The 13,098-nt window shown below is 47.0% G+C and overlaps 1 protein-coding gene across 3 annotated transcripts in view; it reads right to left on the bottom strand.

Annotated features, from left to right (window-relative positions):
- The window catches only part of CAMTA1 (calmodulin binding transcription activator 1), a 682,851-nt gene that overhangs the window by 484,418 nt on the left and 185,335 nt on the right, over positions 1-13,098 (bottom strand). For all 3 annotated transcript variants that reach the window (XM_081923407.1, XM_081923408.1, XM_081923406.1), the window contains exon 3: positions 3,935-4,002. In XM_081923407.1, coding sequence (XP_081779533.1) covers positions 3,935-4,002 — 68 coding nt within the window. The remainder of the gene's footprint in view (positions 1-3,934; positions 4,003-13,098) is intronic.

The following is a 13,098-nucleotide window of genomic DNA, read 5'->3' on the forward strand; positions in this document are numbered from 1 at the left end:
GAGGGATCCTTCCAGCTCACATTATGCATCATTTTATTAAGAAACTCTATGAAACTGTCACGGCCGGGCAATTCATTTTTATTAATTTTCTCAAACAAAATTAGTAGTGGGGGCTGGGAGAGGGGGAGAGAAACAACCCAAAAGAATGTTCCAGTCCAGTGCAGGATCAATGTCATTAATTCTTTAATACCAAGAGGCCTGTTTGTATGAACTCAGCACTAAACTGCAGCAATTAATTTCAATATATTATATAAATTCCAAAGCAAATTCAAACAAGTAATTTAAGGTCCTTGAACAGCAATTGTGCGCACAACAACACACACACAGGCACGCACGCACACATTCAGTCTTTTTTTCTCCTTCTCCCGGGACAGCAGGGCTTTCAAGTATAATCGCAAAGGAGCAGGATATTGTAATATTAATAGAAATCCTGCTATTTTTGTGCCTTGCCTTCAGCAGACTAAAAAAAAACCCTCAAAGTTTTATGGGGTGCTGCCGGGAGGAGGGGGAGTAACTCTTTCTGCAAATACATCCATAATCAGACATTTTAATGCTGCGGCTGATTTCCACCCCACCCCCCGACTTTGCATAAGAGAACTTTGGATCGTTCAATAGGTGGACTCGGCACCAGGTCGGGATGATCTGCTTTCGCTTTCACGATAACTCTCAAGTCAGGAAACGGCATTTCCCACCCTTGGGAAGGGAAGGGGAGAGAGGAGACAGAAAGAGGGTGGAAATCCTTCACCAGTCGGAAGAAAAACGGCAAGGCAGACTCCATGCACGAAGCCCTTGGGGTCTGATCCTGGCCCAGGCCATCCTATGCTTGCACGGACAGCTTCCTCCCTTGTATACTGGTGCTCTGGCAAGGAGCAACTCGAGGCTGCAGAGTGGAGAATTAAGGGCTATGCTGAAAATCTATTTATTTACAATTTGCCTTCCTTTCTTGCACTCCACGCCAAGGTCCCAGGGCAGGGAGAACCTTCGGCCATTGAGTTATTCCGAGCAGCCAGGGGGAGAGGCTGTGGTTTAGTGTGAGAGCATCTGGTTTCCCTGCCGAATATCCACAGAGTCCCCAGTTAAAGTCTCCCAGGTTGCAAGACCGGAGAACCCATCTCCCTGCCTGCCATGGTTCCCAAGTGTGAGCTCAGCACATCCCTGCTGATTTTAAAAGGGGGCCACCGCCACTTCATAGCCTGTCACCAACCTTCTTATCAAACACAATGGGACATAAACTTATATACAAGCTATAACCCTCCTTTTTAAGTAAATGGCTCATGGGGCCATTTTGCTTACTGGAAGAAACTGTGCCAGAATTCCTATGGACAGGTCTCCTTTTATTTTTGGCATCAACGCAACCTTAGGAATGTCAGTCTGTACCACGTGTTACTCCCAACAGCAGTTCTCCAGTCTTGCTAAAATTTTGTCCTCCCACTAACTGATTGCCAAGGAATCAGATGTCAAGCCAAGCAACAGGCAAGTAAAGAGAATGGAATTTGACTTGCGTAGCTTTTGCATGTCATGGGGTTTGGGAGAGAGAGAAAAAAATTGGAGGAGGGAACTCAACATCCTGTTTTCATAGTGGCCAACCAGGTGCCGAAATGGGAAACCCGCAAGCGGGACCCCAGCGCAAGTTTGCCTACGACCTGGGATCTTCTGCACCTATCCCTGAATTTGGGAATACTGTTTTGCTCTGTACAAAAACCCAACAAATGAGGGCATTCTCAGGACAGCAAGACCAAGCCTTGCCCAAGGCTCCAATCTGGACAGTCCACTCCTCTTCCCAAATTTCTGATGCTTCCCAAATTTCTGATGTTTCAGAACTGGGCTTTGAATGGGAGGCTTCACAAACACAATTATTGTGTCTTTGAGCTGAAGTTTTCCCTCCGTAACCCCTATTTTTCCCTCTATGTTTTTCTTCAAAAATTGGCCTGGTCAGCAGCTACATGAGAAGCTTTCTGGGAGCCCCACGCCAGTTCTTTCGAGTTCTATCACAGAAGAAAAGTTGGCTATAAAATGTGTCAAATAATAAATGTTGAACTCAGAGGTGCCAACTTGTATAAAATATTGCGGGGGCCAAGGTAAGGCCTGCCCCACATAACTGATCACAGGACGCAGTGCACACACAGCATTTGAATGGGAATCCCTATCAACTTTGTGGGGGCCTGGCCCCCTCAAATATTTTATTGTGGGGACAGGAGGCCCCACAGCTCCTAGGAGTTGGCTCCTATGGTTGAACTCATTGCAGCTGAAATTAATCTATCCCCGGCAAAAGAATTCAATGCTCCCCACTGCAAATTCTGACACTTTAATATGCAACAAATCACGTTGACCGTATTCACTGATTATTTGTCAGAAGATATCCAGTTTCAATACCTGAAAACACTTCAAGAGTTTGGAAGGCAGTTGTGCTTGGCCCCTTGCGATAGCTGGAGTGCCGCAGAACTTCTGAATCTGACATACACTCAGAGATGTCCCTCTAAAATGACACTCTTATTACATGCTTACCTGGCCATAAGACCCCCTGAACGTAGCAGAATGTACCTTAGGGAAAGGATTCGCATTTTGAGATGAAAGCGTCATATTCAAAACGGAACTTAAATTCCACATTTTGAACGGCAACCTCTGGATATTGCTGAAATGTCAGCTATTTGCAAATGTTAATCTCACTGCAATTCCTTACAGAGCAAAAAGAAATGGAAAGGGAGATGTTCTACCTCCCGCCTCTCAAATTGTTTCATTAATCTGTTGTTATTTCAATCTCTTGATGGCCCTTTACCACAAAGCACCAGGGCAGGTTACAACAATTAAAAAAAATACAGATTATGATCAAGAGAATGGGATGGGTCCTAAAATATGTATCTCAGGTGTTGTAGGCCAGGGTGAAGAGATGCCTCTTCAGCATAACACGAGAAGGACTGAGCGACATTGCCAGGCACACTTCTGGGGGGAGGGAGTTCCACAATTTAGGGGCTGCTGCTGAGAAGGCCCTCTCCCGAGCTACCACCACGCCTGGACTTCTGAAGGTGGTGGAGCTATCAAGAGGAGCTCTCAAGTCACCTTTAATTCCAATAAGCCCCTGTTCCTGTCATTCTGAAGAAGACCTGTAATTCAGTAACATCTGCGGCCCGAAGAAAATGACCCAAAACAGCCTTCCCGAAACACAAACTTTTGCAGAGTTAAGAAAAATAATAACAACCAGATTAAAAAAAAACCAACCCAACATACTTCTCAACTCTACTGAAAATGTCCACAATTTTTGTGCAGCATGAAAACATTTGTTGTAGCTGAGGCTGAGCAAAATTACTACAATTCTAAAAGCTGGGAGACCTTGTAGCAATTACGACCTAAAGTTTATACAACGGGTCTTCCAGTTGTGGCCTTTCCTGGGAACGCGGGCTGGGGCTGGTGGTGGTAGGGTCTCATCGCAGCAAGCTTAATCCGACAGGACAACAGACAATCTCAGATTCACCCGCACAACTTTCCCTTCAGTTCTGGTTCCCTTTGCTGTCTGGTATAAAAGGGTTTGCAGCAATTGGGAACGCCGCGGACTTGAGCAGACGACACCCCTTCGCTCAGCCAAGCCTTCGAAATCCATCCCTCTCAACAGAAACAATTAAACGTTAAGCCATCAGGTTTCAGCCTCCCCCCTCCCCACCTGTCAAGACTGCAGATGGCCTGGTTTTAATCAGTCTGATTTCATTCAATAAAATACTCATTAAGTCAATTAATGAGACTTTGGTGTCACAAGCTATCAAGCATGACTTGGTGGGCTGCTGGTTCTTCTGCAGCCTGGCCCCCACCCCATCGAGCCCCTCCCTGCCTTTTGCCTTCACTGGGTGACCAATGAATTGATTTAGCCAGTCAAGTAAAATCAGGAGCAAAATAGATCAATGGGCATTTTCACAAGAAGGAGGGCTTTTGGGGGGAATCTTACCTGGTTTTAGGGGAGGTTGTTAGCCATTCTTCATGTTTCTCAAATGTTATTAGATATGCAGCAATTTCCTGAAAGAGGAAAAAACAGGGGAGGGTTAGATTATGAATGAGTGAATGACGCTTATTAATTGCACCGCACAAGCATCTCACAAATGGTGAGAAAATGAAAAGGAAAACCATTAAAAATCAGTGCTTTCACTTCTCTAAAAACTGTTTCTCTTGATGAGAGCAGGGATCGCAGCAAATCATCAGCTGTCAGGGGACTTTGACATCACCAAAGAGTGGGGCATCATGACTCTGCATCTTGATCATTCACCAGGCCTTACACACACACACACACACACACACACACACACACACACACACAGACACACACCAATCCAGTCCAATGCCTCTGCAGCCCCTTCTACCCCCTCCCTCCAGAGAGCAGAGCCCAGAGCTGGGGACTGGGACATCAACAACCAGACACCAGAAGGGTTGGCCACATTCAACCTTCCCCGTGTAGCCTTCTTGTTACACCCTTGAACACACTTTCATTGTGAGCTCCTTTGGGGGCCAATCAGGCTATAAAGTATTCAAAATACATATTCAAAATAACTTCTGAACAGACAACCTTTGGCTCCTCCTGTCCTTGAAGTCTTTCCTGCTCCAGCTGGTCACGACAGGGTGGGAAGAATTATTTATCACAGTCACAGACCAATAAAATTCTCTGAGAAAATAAAATAATCCCGTCAACCAAGAAATGGCACCCAAGTCTGCAGTCTTTCCTCCTGCTTCCTAACCCCTTTTCCTTTTGTGTCGTGTCTTTTAGATTGTGAGCCTGATGATGGCGATGGTCTGATCGCTGACATTTGACAACTGTTCTAGGGAAACCTGGTATGTTCGTTTGATTGTTTCGCCTAAAGAGCAGGCTAAGAAGGGTTTGTGTGTGTGTGTGTGTGCGCGCGCCGTGGTCTCTCATATTGGTTTCTCCCAGGATTATCTGATCTTCATTCCAAAGTAGAACCGAGACCTCGGTCATTTCAGTTGCTATTTCCAATTTTTGAACAGAGCGCACTGCAGGTGTGTGGTTTGTCACGACTGAACAGGCTCCTTCCACTCCTCTGCGTCTTTCCCCTTACTGCCAGGTGAGCAGCCTGCAGGTAGGCGCTGCCATGATGTCAAGTGGGGAAGACAATGTGGTGCCCCGAAAATGTTGCTGGACACTGTCTGGGGGGGCAACACCTTGGCTACCATTGGTCAAGGGAAGAGGACAGGAGGAACAGAGAGCAGTGGCAAAACAGGCACTCCAATTCTGGAATTGAATCCAAGGGGCCCCCTCTGAAGCAGATCATGTGACCCCCTTTGATCCCTTTGATTCACATGCACAGTGGTACCTCGGGTTACAGATGCTTCAGGTTACAGACACTTCAGGTTACAGACTCCGCTAACCCAGAAATAGTACCTTGGGATAAGAACTTTGCTTCAGGATGAGAACAGAAATTGTGCAGCGGTGCAGCAGCAGCGGGAGGCCCCATTAGCTAAAGTGGTGCTTCAGGTTAAGAACAGTTTCAGGTTAAGAACGAACCTCCAGAACGAATTAAGTTCTTAACCCAAGGTACCACTGTATATGGCTTGCTCCTGGCCCCAGATGCCATGGGGACCCTGCCCTTCCTCGGCTTGCCTGGCCCCCCACCCTCCACATATATCAAGCCAGACCTGCCCCAGCTGACATTTAAACTGCGCAATCCCCTTCTCTGTACACTTCCTTTGTCCTGCTCAGAAATGAAAAGCCTTTTTTGTTTAGAGAGAATAATTAACAGCCAGAAGAAGCAAAATACTGCAAGGACGGGGAAAGGTTACAGTAAGACAAATTGTTTCTTTGCAGGGTTCCTAACTCTAACGAGCAGCTTAATCAACTGAAACTTCAGTTGACTGAGTGAGCGGTGCCATTTTTAATCAATGGGCTGGGAGGGCTAACGGAAAGCCACCCTCGATAAGTGTTCCTGGGGGCTTACTGTAACCGGGAACGCAAAGGGAAGCTGTGAGAGGGCCCTCTGAGCTAAGCTTTCCTCCGACATCTCAATAAGGGGGCAGGCACTGAGACTTTTGGATAATGTGCGGATTTAAACGGCTTGGTTAAAACGCCGGTGATCCATCAATTACGCTGATGGACATCTCTGCTTCTCTGAAGCCACAGACACATTTTCATGTCAACAGGCGTGAGAACAAAATACAAATCGCCACCGGTAAGTGTTGTAAAAGATTTAATCCTTCAACCTTGCAAGGCAAGAGGCAACTCTTCCCCTCCCCCCCCACACACACACCCAGATAACAATCCCAGTCAGGACACCCAAAATGAGAATCAACAACCCACAGCCTCCTTTCTGAAGCTAATTGGGTATCTGTTCGCTGACTTGGATGACATACAGATAGGATTGCCAACATTGTCATGTTGTTTTATTAAAATATTTCTGTAGGGCCAGCTATACATTGGGGTGGCAGCTATATGCACCACAGCTATACGCACCACAGCTATACGCACCACAGCCCTATGTGCACAGGGAGCATGTTCAACAAGGTGGGCCCCAAGACAGGTTGCCGGCCTCCTGACCTGTGTAATACAGGATTGTCCCTTAAAGGTAAAGGAACCCCTGACTGTTAAGTCCAGTCGTGACTGACTCTGGGGTTGCAGCACTCATCTCGCTTTATTGGCCAAGGGAGCCGGTGTACAGTCATGTGGCCAGCATGACTAAGCCGCCTCTGGCGAACCAGAACAGCACATGGAAATGCCGTTTACCTTCCCGCCGGAGTGGTACCTATTTATCTACTTGCACTTTGATGTGCTTTCAAACTGCTAAGTTGGCAGGAGCTGGGACCGAACAACGGGAGCTCACCCCGTCGCGGGGATTTGAACTGCCGACCTTCTGATCGGCAAGTCCTAGGCTCTGAGGTTTAGACTACAGCGCCACCCCCTGACCTGTGTAATACAGGATTGTCCCTTATTTCAGTATAAAATGTTATATCCTGTATCGATTTAATACAGGACACAATTTGTTCTGTATTTCCCCTCTTCCTACTCTGCTGCTGAACTCTTTCTCTCTCTTTCCCTGATTCTCACTTCTTTCCTTTTCTTTTTCCATTTTGTTCCCTCTCTTCATCCTGCCCCCAAGGAGGAGCCAACCAGGGTAAGGCTTTCAAGTTGTGCCTTCCACTTCCCTGCAGCCAGGTTTTTTGCCCCAGATGAAGCCTCCAGAGGGGTGCCACTGAGGTTCTCAGAATGTGCATGTGAGCACACAAATGCAGGGAAGGGGTGTCTTTGACCCGGGTGAAATAAAACCTAGTTTCACGCCTGCCCTGCAGCTTCGGCTAGGTTAAGGTGACCATCCGCAGGGCTGCAGCCTGGGAATGCCAGGCCCCATCCCTCAACGAGCAACAGAGTCTGAGTCTCTGGAAACAAGGGGTTTCATGTCAGTATAGCTCAGAAGCTCCAGTTCGGAAAATAGTTATCTTGCATAATATTTGAGAGAGGTGGGTGGGTGGAGGAGAAGCTCTCTACAAGGCTTGCCGTCCCCACCCCACCCCCCACCCCAGTATTCTCCCTCTCCTTCATAAATTTGACATGTGGAACAAAACTCATCCCCTCATCAGAATACAGTGGTACCTCAGGTTAAGTACTTAATTCATTCCGGAGGTCCGTTCTTAACCTGAAACTGTTCCTAACCTGAAGCACCACTTTAGCTAATGGGGCCTCCTGCTGCTGCCGCGCAATTTCTGTTCTCATCCTGAAGCTAAGTTCTTAACCTGAGGTAATATTTCTGGGTTAGCGGAGTCTGTAACCTGAAGCGTATGCAACGTGAAGCGTATGTGACCCGAGGTACCACTGTATTTCCCCTGTTTATTTATTTATTTCCCCAGGCCTGCATGTATTGTATGGTACAGTATTGCATGAGTGTGAAAGGTCATCTATTTCAGTTCTGAACAGCAAAGCACAAAGAGATTTACAAATTCCTCTGTGTGTGTGTGTGTGTGTGTGTGTCAAATTCTGGAGGGGTCATCCATTTAGGCTGCAGTAGATTGTATTGGATTGGTCTGAAGTCATTTCAACACCAGGTGAAATGCGCGCACACACAAAGAGTCTGTTTTTCTGGGAGGACGAAGGGGTACGCATAGCCCTGAACATTTTGTGAATCTAAGTTTGGCTTCATTGAGGGGCAGTATTTCAATATGAGTGGGAAAATGAGAGTACCCCTAAACATTCTTTTAGGGGAAAAGCACTGCACACACCCCTCAGTCGCTCAGATCTCCTGCTGCTAAGAGCTCCCAGCTCGTCCCTTCTGCTGACTGCTCCTCAGTGTCCCACCACCAGACTCCAGGCTCTAAGGTAGCTGTGGAGCCCTCCCGGGGGGGGGGGGGCTTTTGGGAGGCAGGCACCCACTGCTCTTCTTCATCCAGCCAGTCTGAGCTCTCCCTGGGGGGCTCTTGCATACCCTCCAACATTTCTCTGATGAAAATAGAGACGTCACATTCCATAATGGTAATTTTATTATTGATACCCCACACATCTTACTGGGTTGCCCCAGCCACTCTGGGCAGCTTCCAACATATACAAAAACATAATAAAACATTAAACTTTTTTATAAAAAACAAACCCCTGCCCTATACAGGATTGCCTTCATATGGCTCAGGGATCAGTTAACTCCATACTCTCCAACATTTCTCCAGTGAAAATAGAGGCATCCTAAGGAAAAGTGAGATATTCCAGGATCAAATCAGAAAGCGGGATGGCTGCTCTAAATCAAGGACATCCCTGGAAAATAGTGACACTTGTAGGGTCTGTTCTTGGGCTGGAGGCTCCTCACTCTCCACCTCAGCCAACCGGGCCCTGAATACAAACACTGCTATGCCCTAACACAGTCTATCGCATTCAGCCATGGGATAACTGAACGAGGGAGCTGGGACACACACAGGCCAAACCTGCCTGACACCACTAACAGCTTCAACCCAGGAACAGTTTGTGCCGCAAGAACCTTGCCTTTTAAGATCCACAGCTCTTCTTATCACATCCCAGTGCAGGTTCCGGAGAGAGTCTGACCTGGATATAGAAACAGCATCCCTCCCTTCCCTTGCAACTATCATCTGGAGTCTCTTTTGAGCCCACCCAAAAGCTCCCGAACTTGCCTAACAGAAACATGAGAACAGGTTTGTTTCAAAAGCAGCGGTCTTTCTCAAACAAAAAATCCAAAAGGCTTCCTATGTGGTACCAACTCCAGATAGAGAACCCTACGCTTTTTTCTCCAACCAGCTGGCCCAGGCATCTGCCGGAGCCACAAAATACAATTAGAGTATTCCCAAATGAGACACAAAAAATATCTTGTTTCCAATAGTCTTGGTGTTAAGGCTCATACTTCACATCCTCTGGGCATTCCCGTGGTGCCAGATCTCTGTGTTGTGTGCTTTACTAGGGCTGTGTGGCTGCCGTAATGAACGGCTTCTGAGCAACATGGTTACCCAGCAGAGAAGTCCCCCCATTCTGCAAATGTCTATTGAGAAAAATACAAGAATCACGTACCCAAAGGGTGCAGCCTTAACCCTACCTTCAGCAGCAGCAGAAACTACATCTTGAGTTCTGCCAGTTTCCCAGGGGATTGTGTCACCAGATGCTGAAGGGGACCTCCGGATGGCCTCTTTACTGCACGTCCACAAGGTTTTCTGCTCATGATGCTATCAGGGCAGTCACACGCGACCCCACTCTCAACACTGCTTGTGTCTGCAAATGCTACACTGCTGCACTGCCAATCAGTGCACATTCCTCAATACCCTCCGACATTTCTCCAATGAAAATAGGAATTCAACAACAACAATTTTATTCTTTATGCCCTGCACATCTGACTGGGTTTCCCCAGCCAAGCTGGGTGGCTTCCAACATTTAAAATAATAATAATAATAAAGCAGTAAACATTAAAGAACTTCCCTATACAGGGCTGCCTTCAGATGTCTCCTAAAGGTTGTATAGTTACTTGTCTCCTTGGCTCAGGGCCGCACAACTCCATACCTTCGATGAAAATAGGGACATCCTAAGGAAAAGTGGGACACTCTGGGATCACATCAGAAACTGGGATAGCTTCTGTAAATCCAGGACTGTCCCTGGACAATAGGGACACTTGGAGTGTCTGCCCATAACCTCCTGGTGAAATCCCATAATTTTTGATGCTAAAGATGTTCCAGCTTGTTTTTGTCCCAATTTTGTTGTTCTACAGCCTCTCCAGACAGCAGTAATGTGGTAGTAATTTGGAAAGCGTGGCAGCACAGCAAATAAGGCAGAATAAAAAAAAAAACATGCTGCAGGAGACGCCCACAACAAAAGACTGGCCCAGAGGGGTCCCAAGGCAGATGAACCAAAGCCAAGTCATCTTAAATTAATCCTGGAGTTGGGCTCTGGCAGGAAACCCCAAAATTCAGACCTAAACATTTGCAGAAGTGACACAGGAAATTCAAGGAGCATTTCATGAAATGGTTCAACCCCCCCCCCCCCCGTTTCACTTTGCTTTTCCAAGTCATCCCGCCAATTCATCAGCACATTTATTTCAGCGCCTCCTAAGTTCCGTAAAGCCTAAAGGCATCACGACGTCACTTTTTCTTAAAAGAGATAATCCTCTTAAAGGCTCACTGACCTAGCAGCTCCACAGTTATGCAATCAATAACAATACAACTTAAAAATACCAGACGTTGGCAAAGCCATTTCCCTCTTCCAACATGGCAGGAATGATTTAGCGCCATCGATTAAAACAACGGTTAAAGCTTTCATTCCACCCATTCTTCAGCAAGCTCACCTGGGAGGTAAGTGCAGTGGCGTAGCGTGGGGGGTGCAGGGGGGCCCGGCCGCACCAGGCGCAACATCTGGGGGTTAGGGTTAGGGGGCGCAAATCCACGAGTTAGGGGCCGCAAATTACTTGCCTTGCCCCGGGTGCTGACAACCCACGCTACGCCACTGGGTAAGTGGATGGTGAATGGCAAAGGGGGACCTTGCTTTCTGATTAGCCTGAATAGTCACAAATGACAGAAATAGTTACTGACGTCTTGACACTGAGACATAATGGGAAAGTTAGGACCGTTAAAAAAAGACCCTGCCATTTCCCCCACCCCCAATAATAATAATTAACTTACGTTTGACACCTGGCATTGACGTTTGACACCATAAAACATTGCCTAGAGGACAAGAATATGTTCAAAAGCACCACGAGGTAGATAAACAATACTCCAGAGCCAGTGTGGTGTGGTGGTTGGAGCACTGGACTAGGACCTGGGAGAGACCAGGGTTCAAATCGCCACTCAGTCATGAAGCTCACTGCAGCAACCTTGGGCCTGTCACTCACTCTCAGCCTAACCTACCTCACAAGGTCGTTGTGGGGATTAAATGAGGAGAGGGAGGGAGAACCATGTACACCACCGGGAGCTCCTTGGGGAGAAAAGGTGAGCTAAAAATAAAAATAGATTGCTAAACACATTTCAACGTATAGTTGCCTTTAAAATAAAACAAAAAGGTAACTGTGTTGGCTCATTAGAATTTGTATTTCCAGAGGAATCAGGTCGTTGTTATTTCTCCTGTCCGTCAGGCCTTGGAGAAAGCTGGACCCTGCAAGCCTCCTGAGACTGAGCCCCATCCCTTCCTTTTACATTCTCCCTGAAAATGTTCACAAGGGGCAGATGTAGGGCTTGACCAGGAGCCCATGGTTTGTTCTGCCACTCCCAGGCAGGGGCGGAGGAAGGGGGTGCAGTGGAGTCGGGCCGCCCCGGGTGTCACCACAGAGGGGGGGTGACTAAATGCTGGGCAGCACTCACCACGGGGCCTGCAGTGCGCCCGAGCCACACATCTCTCCTGGGAGTGACGCAGTGGCTTGGGCACCCGCAGGCTCCACACTGCCCTAAACGGTCCTCCTGCTTCCTCCCCCTCAGCTGTAGGGTGGCTGAGTCCTCAGAGGCCCCGCGGAGCGTCCTGCCTCGCCCCTGGGCCCAGGGCACACCCACCACCCCAGACACCCAATTGGCTTGTTCCACTGCTGCTCCCAGGCCTCCTCCCACTTTATTGACCACCTAGCCTGATGAAGAGTTCCAGGTGGCTCTCAAGTTCCCACGCTGTTTTGTGACATTTTGGTTGACCTAATCAAGAAATCACCTCAAAAAAGGATTTCAAAATAGTAATAAGCAGGTTTATCTGCTCCAGAGGGAACATTATTTCACACTTGTTTACTTCAGGGTTCTTGGGGAAATGACATTGATTTACATTAAAATCTTACTTATGCTTTTCCTCTGTAGTTTTTGGGAAACACATTCCAGGTGGAACTCACCATATGGTTTAAGAAAATACTGTGTATTAGGTGGGAGGGAAGAATCCCTCTAGTTAAAAGCTTACTGGGGCCTGGAGAGATTTTCCAACAGTCCACTTCAAATTTGTTAAGATGTAGATTCAGCAAAGTTAGCCTAAATGAACGCAGATTATTTTCTTTAATTGCCATCCATGTAGGAACAAAATGGGTGTACCGTCTGTCGTATCTAAACCCATTCTGGGGAAACTCAAACTTGAAAAGTTACAGGATAACAGAGAGCACACTGACTGGAAAAAAGACATGTGTCCGCCCTGACATTTTTGCAGACGCAAACAGTATTGAACGGTGTATTGCCCATAAGCACCCTGATGGCATCATGAGCGCAAATCACCCTGAAAAGGATGTCTGGAGGGCCTCGGAATTTAAAGAGCCAAAGTTCATTAAGGCTAAGCACATATTTTCTTAAAGGAGATGGTCCTCTAGAAGATTATTGACCTAGCAGTTCAAATTACACAATAACATGACTAAAAACAGCACACTATGACAGCACAAGTTTCCTCTTCCAATATGACTTAATTATTTGGTACTCGATAAAACCTGGAAACAGCATAATTGTGCTTTATTACACCCCAACCTTTTAACAAAATATTGCAAGGCGGCTTACAGAAATGTCAAGATGCAGAAAAGACGTTGAATAATACCAATTCACAGCAATTTAAAACGGCAGCAGAGAACATATGTTCTCTAAAATGCTCCCACTTGAATAAAATGGTCTTTGCCGCCCTGAGAGCAGGCAGTGAAGAAACTGGGAAGACTTCCCTGGATATCTCCATTCTGACAGGGAATGCTTGAGTTGTGG

This window comes from Podarcis melisellensis (genome assembly GCF_964234715.1).
Source record: "Podarcis melisellensis genome assembly, chromosome: 8".
NCBI classification, from domain to species: domain Eukaryota; kingdom Metazoa; phylum Chordata; class Lepidosauria; order Squamata; family Lacertidae; genus Podarcis; species Podarcis melisellensis.